Source organism: Zophobas morio, unplaced genomic scaffold (assembly GCF_036711695.1).
Source record: "Zophobas morio isolate AGI-343-1 ecotype UQ-CSIRO unplaced genomic scaffold, CSIRO_AGI_Zmor_V1 ptg000009l, whole genome shotgun sequence".
Classification (NCBI taxonomy): Eukaryota; Metazoa; Arthropoda; class Insecta; order Coleoptera; family Tenebrionidae; genus Zophobas; species Zophobas morio.
This window is the reverse complement of record NW_026972114.1, coordinates 8,821,174-8,829,882: the sequence shown is the minus strand read 5'-3', so window position 1 is coordinate 8,829,882 and position 8,709 is coordinate 8,821,174. Positions and strand designations below refer to the sequence as shown.

General features: G+C 34.1%; 2 protein-coding genes across 2 annotated transcripts; both read right to left on the bottom strand.

Annotated features, from left to right (window-relative positions):
* Window positions 1-6,428: 6,428 nt before the first annotated feature.
* LOC135125817 (putative nuclease HARBI1) lies at window positions 6,429-8,002 on the bottom strand. Its single transcript, XM_064051528.1, has 4 exons — window positions 7,496-8,002; window positions 7,156-7,440; window positions 6,906-7,103; window positions 6,429-6,855 (listed from the first exon to the last, which is right to left on the bottom strand). Exons 1-2 carry the CDS (start codon window positions 7,696-7,698, stop codon window positions 7,164-7,166), a joined length of 480 nt encoding a protein of 159 aa, XP_063907598.1. The 5' UTR covers window positions 7,699-8,002; the 3' UTR covers window positions 6,429-6,855; window positions 6,906-7,103; window positions 7,156-7,163.
* Window positions 6,461-7,041, bottom strand: LOC135125716 (putative nuclease HARBI1). Its single transcript, XM_064051376.1, has 2 exons — window positions 6,906-7,041; window positions 6,461-6,855 (listed from the first exon to the last, which is right to left on the bottom strand). The coding sequence occupies exons 1-2, from the start codon at window positions 7,039-7,041 to the stop codon at window positions 6,461-6,463; spliced, it is 531 nt and encodes a 176-aa protein (XP_063907446.1).
* Window positions 8,003-8,709: the final 707 nt, after the last annotated feature.

Below are 8,709 nucleotides of genomic sequence, written 5' to 3'. Positions count from 1 at the left end.
TATCAGCATGGCTTCGTTAGTGGTCGGTCTACAGTTAGTAATTTAGCCACTATCACGCAATATTTAAGTGAAATAATTGATATTCGAGGTCAAGCTGATGTAGTCTACACTGATTTCACTCGAGCTTTTGATTCAATTCAACATAGTATTCTTCTGCAAAAGCTCGATTTGTATGGATTGTCGGAGGATTCACTGCTGTTAATGCGTTCTTATTTAAAAGACAGAACATCTTACGTTGCTTATAGTGGTTATGTGTCTTATAAATTCTCAGTTAATTCCGGAGTTCCGCAGGGCTCTAATCTTGGTCCTCTTTTATTCATTCTATTTATTAATGATCTACTCGAACAATTTAGTTGCCCAGTCCTTGCATACGCTGATGATATTAAACTATATCACTCCATTGGCAGTGCAGTTGATGTAGATATCTTGCAGAATAATATCAATCTGATGATTAGTTGGTGTGACATGTTTAAGTTGCCATTGAACAAGGAAAAATGTTTTCTTGTCAAATACAGCCGTAAAAAAACTTCAACTCAATCGTCCTATGTGTTGGGAAATCATATTATTAAGCAAAAGAATTGCATGAAGGATCTAGGAGTAACTTTTGATTCCGAATTATCATTCCTTCCACATCTAGAGGTTGTTTGCACATCGGCGTATAAATCATTAGGTTTTGTTATGAGAACATGTAGGCATCTTTCTGACTTAACTTTAATTAAACAACTTTATTTTGCATATGTGTTAAGTAAAATTGAGTATGCAAGTCTTGTATGGAACCCTATTTATGTATCTCATATTATGGCCTTAGAGAAAATTCACAGACGGTTTTTAAAATATTTATCATTTAAAATTGATGGAGTTTATCCACAGATTGGTACTGATCAGCAAAATTTGCAAAGTCGACATAATATGAAGTCATTATTACAAAGGAGAGAAATGTGCTGTGCAAAATTTGCTTATAATTTAATACACAATAAGATTGACTGTGCATTTTTACTTTCCAAATTACCATTTTATGTGCCACGTTTAGCATCACGATATGAAGCAAGTTTTCAAGTGCCAACGGCAAGAACAAATGTTTTACAACGTTCACCGATTCATGTCATGTGTAAAGCTGTAGATAATGTATATAATGATGTATTTTGTTAGGGACACCCAGAAATTTGTTATATTTTTTTCTTTTTTTTTATTGTTAATTTTCTTTATTTAACTTTATTTTGTTAAACACACTTAATAGTTGTTATTAATATTGTCCTATAAGTGGTAAATCTGTTGGACAATAAAGAACATATTATTATTATTATTATTATTATTATAAAAACAGGTTAAGATGTGTTTAGATATGAATCTAAAAATCTCAGCTGTCTGATGCGCCACACGAATTAAAAATAATTTTAGCTTATGCTACCCAAACAATTTTTACAATTTTGATTTTCGAGAAAAGTGAATATAGTTTTTGGGGGGATTTTGTACCCTGACTCCGAATCTATGTTCAAAAAAAATTTCACATCTGGAAAAAAGATATGATATTCAAACTCGATCAGTTTTGGATATAATCTTCGGTATTAAATTGAAAAAGTTATTAAGTTGGCGGTAATTTTTTGTAAACATTAAGCTGAATGTGTCTGCAATAAACCTAAAATTGAATCGATGATAGCTGACAACAAGGAACTATTCCATGCTCCCAATTCTACAACCTAACCCAACTTTTTCGTATAATACGATTAAAGTTTTTCAATAATTCTGTCAAATGAATGACATACTTACTGATTTGTTCGTTGATTTCTGAGAATAATTTCTAATTTCACTTTGACATTTGGATTTTGCATGGTTGACGCGATCGCCGAACTTCGACAGTGCGACGGAACATTTCGCGACAAATCGGATCGGGCGCGAATTTCAAAATGCGATTTTTAAAACTTTTTTACAGTGAATGAGAGCGATGCAACGATTTGAAAATAATACTGGCCGGTAGCCCTCTTCGACCTCCACAAAGGCATCACTCAATAATATTTTTAAAGTGATCTGGGAAGATATTATAAAATAAAAGGCAGTGCCTCCGCTGCCGGCGCTGGGTGCCGTACCGGGTGCCGGCAGCTCCGATTATCATAACGGGTGTATAGTACCTATATTTGAATGGAAACCGGCACTAGTAAAATAAAAGGTATTAAAAAAAATTGTTTATTGACGTTACAAAATGTGTAAATAAAATAATAGAAATAAAAACAAATTCTCAGAAAACAGTAATAAAATAATCAGAAATTGAAAAGAAGAATTTTAAAAGTTATCAACGTCTTTTTGTTCTATTTTTTTCTTTGCAAGCCAATTACAGTATTGCCGATTCCCTTGGGACGTCCTCTTTTCTTAATTTTAGATGGCATTCTGATTTTGTTGAGCTGAACTTCTTCACCACTGGCTTTCACAGCTCCAACATCACCAATGTTGTTCCTCAAAAGTTCACCGTTAACAACTACATACTCCTCAATAATCTCATCTCCATTCTGAATGTCCACTATTTGTTCAGTATCACAGTTACAATGTACAACTGGATCCGTTTCAGTTTTTTAATTTTTACTTTTTAGTTCCACAACATTATCTTCCATCATTATTATAGGCTCTGGTTCGTTTGTAGTTACTAAGATATTATTACCATGGACATTTACTGTCGCTGAAGATATGACAGTTTCTGCGTTTTCAGATGTAACTTGAATGCCATTTTTCAAAATTTTTAACAAATCGCTGTCACGTCCCTCGGTCCAAAATTTCAAAATTGACTCAACAGTTTCAAGTCTTTTGAAAAAAACTGGCGTTGATACTTCACAACATAATTGGGCCAATTTTTTACCTTGTTCGTCCATAATTTTAAATTTTTCCATGTTTGTAAGACGTCTTGAATGAACCCCTTCCAACTGTGTAATTTTTACCCGTTCACGATTATCTTCTTCATTACAAAATTGCATATCCGGTTGTTGGCTTCCAATAACTTCGCAGTTTTCTAGCACTTCCATACAATATGATCTTGTCCATCTATTCATACACAAGTTGTTATCAAAACTGGGTAAAGATAGCAAGTACCTGCATTTGAAGATATGCCTACATGGTAATTGCGTTGATTTTCTGAAAAGACATTCACAGCTTAACGGTGTCACTTGAAGCAGACCTTCAGAACTTGTCGCCAGATACGTGTTATTTCCAATAAATTCAAACTGTTTGCAAGCCGTTGTCAGTCGTAACTGCTTTTCAACTTTTTCAAATGCGAAAAATGTTAAATATTTGCAATACAAATATTCAGGTGAATTTTCTCTGTACGGTTTTGTCGATACTTTGTTCAACATGTGCAAAATTTTAACATCTTTTCCAGTACGAAAACTGTTAATTATAGCAAAAAAATGTTTCAGAAAATCTTCTAATGGACTGTATCGATTAATAACACTTTTCAACTTAGAATTTAAACATTCTAAGCGATTATTAGTTTTATTTAAAAAACACAGGTTTTGTAGCGTCGACTACTGTACCCACTGGTCAGTAATGTTACCCCAGTTGGAATCATAATACTGCTTTACAACCTCTGGTACAGTTGTAACCATTTCTTCGTAAATTTCTTCATATTCTGCCAATGAAGAAGAGTATGCAATTTTTTGTAAATAGTGTTTGCTGATTTGTACTTCTTCACTTGAGATACCCATTTTTTTTACAGATACTTCTCTGTTAAATATTTGGAATACATGAAAAAGGCATATCATTAAATGTGAACGTGGAAAATGTTTCTTGAAAACTTTTCTTTCGGTTTTATCTTTGTCAGACATAATTACTTCCACTTTTTCCCAAGCGGGATTACGGTTTTTAAAGGTCTCTACAAAGAAACTTATGCCTTCTTCATTTTCATCAATTAATAAACAAACTGCAACAACTTCGCTTGAACCGTTGCCGTCTTCTACCATTATATGGTATGTAGCAGCCCTCAAATCAACCAGACAGTAAGTTGCATCAACAAATAACATTTCTGGAAACGCAGCAAAGTATTTTTCATTCTATCATCTTGAAAATATAAACCTTTAAAAATATCTTGCTCGTCTACTAGTACCTCCACATCGCTGCACTTATAAGTCTCTTTCAACATATTAACGCATTCTTCAAAATTTTTTCTCTGGGATGCTGTTTTTCTATTCAGATTAGTTAGGTCCTTAAGAGTTAATTTACATCCCAAATCTATTCTTATTTTTTCAAGTACAATTTTCTTATTGGCTCCAGATTTTAAATACTCTTTTGCCGTTTCTTTAACACTGTCTGGTAATTTTAGTCGTTGTTGAGAGAGAGCTGTGAAGTATGATTTTGAGGACGTGTGATTATGAATGTTACTCAGTTCTTGGACATATAGATACTGCTTACATTTGCTGACGTGCACAAATATTGTAGCTTTACAATCTTGCTTACTTGTAGAACATTGCCGTTCCGAATTTTCATTTTTACTTTTAAATTTTCTACCGCCTTTTATGCAAGCCAAACGCATGTAGTAATATTTTAACGATTCATTAACACTTTTAACAGTTTCAGGAAAACGTTTTCTTTGATTTTCAATCGATCTTGCATCCCGGATCCAAAACTCGTTGTTAACACTTTGCTTGTATGCAGCAAGAGCTTCACTGAATTCTTCATATGAGGAGAATTTGTCTCCCACATTCATTTTTGTTTTATTGTTAGTTACACACTGCCACTACTAGGGGCGTAGCCTATACCACAGATTACGGATACCAGATGGTTCACTTGTGGGCGTAACTGTCCGCAAATTTTCCGTGCGCATGACACTAAAATTGGTTCAGCACTTTTAAATCTCTTTGAAACTGGTTCGACAGATTAACACGCAAAATAATATTTACAATGAAGCAGATATAAGAATAAAAGTTTAGGTAATAATTCAGGGAATAAATAACATTACAAGGATTAATTTCTACGTTTTTTGGTTACGAAGGGATTTTTTAAAAGTTTTAAAATAATCAGAAAATTAGTTAAATAAATACCTACCTGCATTAAACTGTATTATAGTTAGTTTCATTTAGTAAATATATCTTGTCTATAATGCCTGATTTTGTAAATGAATAAGAGAATAAAACAGTTTCCCTTCTTTTCCTTTAAACTCGTTTCAGTCTTAAATAACCACCAAAAATCGAAGATCACTATAAAGACGAGTAGATTAGAAAACTGTAACAACAAAATTCAGAAAGGCAAGCGCAGCAAATTTCATTAACTATGCCCTCCAATTCTTCTAACTTTCGGTAACCCTTTAAGCCGTATAGTTAAAGAGGTTACGTTTATTCACCATGCAAAAATTTTAACACCACTTTCTTTTTAGCACTATATTCGAGAATACGTGTTTTTTACGCTCTAAAATGTTTTAATGCCGATGCATGTGTCCGCAATTCTTTTCAGAGGAAATTGTGAAATGTTAAGCGTTTGTAATAATCATAAATCATTTTGTGTAAGGCAAATAAGTATTTTGTTCGTTTTTTCTTCACTTAGAACCTCATCCCTTGCATCATCGCTGTAATTTTTCTCTGACCGCCGTGCTTTTAAATTCAAAGCTTGCGAACCAATTTTGGTAGAGCGTGCGTAGTAGCGTGAATACCGCTTGAAATCTCGGGACACCGACTTCAAAGTGCCGACAGCTAATGCCCATTTGCACCAACGTTTAAGTCAGGTACTTAAAATTTAAGCTTTTCTTAAAACTAAGAATGCGTTGCACCAACGGTTAACTCTCTCTTAAAGCCTTCTAAGAAATCCTTAATTTAAGTGCCCGTTTACCTGTGGCTTAAATTTGTAAGCAGTGCTTAACGAGACACAACGATACAACGCATGTGCGGTAGCCATAGTAACGGAACAATACTTCGTTTCTATTGGCTGATGGTTTTGGAAATCGAAAATTTGCAATTTTGCAATCCTTTTAGCCATTTCAACCTTTCAACAGTAGCAGCGTTCGTGAGTGTTTTGTAATCAGCGGTGAAAAGTGTGGAATAAAGTTCTAACAAGACAAAAAATAATATAAAGAAGATATGTACCACAGTTACAACGTTTTGTTGTAAAGAATTATGTACATATGTTTTATTTTCAGATGAATAATACAAAGCGCCAGAGGGGAGCAAATTTTACGGCAGATGAAAAGACCTTTGTCTTAACATTAATCAGTCATTAATAGGAGGAGGCCAACAATAACAGCACTACATTCCAGCCATTTGTCGAAAGCTTACGACGAACTAGCTACAAAGAAAATGGAGTTAGTTGAGGCACAACTCGAAGGACAAAAACATGACGAAGAAAGAAAGCAAGTTGAATTTTTGCTTCGAAAGCAAATTTTAGAATTAGATATTGAAATAAAAAAGGAGCAGCTGAGAAAACTGAAACAGGATAATACGGAAAAACAATAAAATATAAAATAAAATATTAATAAAACATTTATTTGTTAAATTTATAAATTTCCAAAAAAATTTGTTATAAAATTTCTTCTAATTTCACTACCCCTCCTTTGGTTGTCAATAACATTGACCTCTGATATTTGACCATCTTCAATAAGTCGCTGCAGTTCATGCTGGTTAATGTCAGCTGGGAGAGGAGGTTCATCTTCACCCATTTGTCGAGCTATATTATGCAGGACTGCACACGCAATTACAATACTCAAAACAGTTTCTTTTTTTAATCGACATCCACATGCTAGCACAGGAAATCTTCGTTTGCAGACACCAAAAGTTCTTTCGATGACATTTCTTGTACGAATATGAGCTTCATTATACAACTGCTCTTCTTGAGTGTGTGGATTTAATAATGGTGTAAAAAAATAGTGTCTTACACCATAGCCACCATCACCTGAAAACAAATGCAATGTATTTTTACACATATTAAAAACTGAAACTTACCCAATATTATACAATTTGGATAATCTCCATTCTCAAAATTTGCTCGTAAAATCGAGTTATTGAAAATGGTCATATCATGAGTAGAACCAGGCCACCGAGCAACTACGTTTGTAAACTCCATATTCGCATTACACATGGCTTGAACGTTAATTGAAAAATAATCTTTCCGATTGCGAAAAACTTCAGCATTTTCTCCACCTTAAAAACGTTCCAATGAAAAGAATGTGTTTTTGGTTTTTTAAATCTTTACCTGGTGATTCAATTTTGATGAGTGCAATCAATGGCCCCAATCACTCTAGGGAATCTCGCGATGTCAAAAAAACCATTTTGAATAAGCCTTTGCTCCATGAGAGTTTGGGGCATCTTAATAAAACGCTGGTAAAGTCTTGCTATAGCGTCCGATACACGTCTAATTATTCTCGACACAGTTGAGATGTGCATTCCCATATAGTCCGCTACTGTACTCAAATGGCCCCCGCTTGCAAAGAATCGTAATGTAGTAAGCAGCTGATTTATAGGTGACACCGCCTGATTTCTGTAATGATCAAATCATAATATATTTACACATTAAATTTTTTAACCACTTTTACCTGTCTGTAGGAAATTCCAAGCGTTCTTCAATTAACGTTAATAAATGTAAAACTGTTGGTTTTGTTAGTCGAAATCTTTGGAAAAATTGAAGCTCTGGTAAACCATAGAAATGATCAGCTCTAGTGTACATCTGCCGTGGAATTCCCATCTCAACAATTTCAATGACTTCTAAGTCATCCTCGTACGCGTCGAACACATCCATTTTTTAAACACACATTCAACACCACATAAAATTAATTCAACAATATCACAACTACACACGCGCGGTGTCAATGACTGCCGTACACACAACAAACTAACCTAAAATTTTTGATGTTCCAATAACAACAAACGTCAGTGTTGCCAATAGAAATGAAACTTTTACACAATTCCCCAACTAAGTATTACTTGGTTAAGTAGAGTCTAAGCAGTGACGGTGCAACAACTGTACAATTTAAGAAGTAGTTACTTTTAAGAATTGCTTAGCTAAGCAATGCTTACTGCTAACGTTGGTGCAAATGGGCATAAGTGAACTATCTGGTATCCGTAATCTGTGCCTATACTTCGCCGGCAACCGTTTGTTCGTCTGACAGAAACCGGCGCTGGCAACCGTTTGACTGGTTAACTGGAGCCGGCGCCGGCAGCGGAGGCACTGCCAAAATAAAAACGAATTCCCATGTTAATTCCCTATATCCAGACTTGAATGCGGCACCTGTATATCCCGGTAATATCATTTTCCAACATATGAAAAGCAAACAACCTTATCTTTACAATGAATTTTAAGAATGTTATTTACAGGATAACGCAATATAAACGTACTGACATGGTCTTTAAAAAGGCCGGATCTTAATCCGATTGAGAACATATGGTGGTTGCTAGTGAATAAAATTTACATCGACATTCGATAATAATTGCAGATTAAAAACCCGTGAACCCCTTTCTATATCTACATAATTTGTAAACACGTGCAAACAATGAAATAAATATTGAAGAGTGCGCGCTTGTTGACTGCATACCCATTAATAATTTCTTTTTTATAGATTTTAGTTTGATTCGATTTCTTACTTATTGATTTCAATGTTCCCATTAATTACGAGCAAATAAACAATTAAAATGTTTTACTGATAAGATGAACTTAAACTTATGCGAAAATTTGATCATTTCATAATTCATTAATTTCAATAACAAAATTTTGAAAGGATGTCTTCCCACAAGTAACGTTCTGTATGTGTTT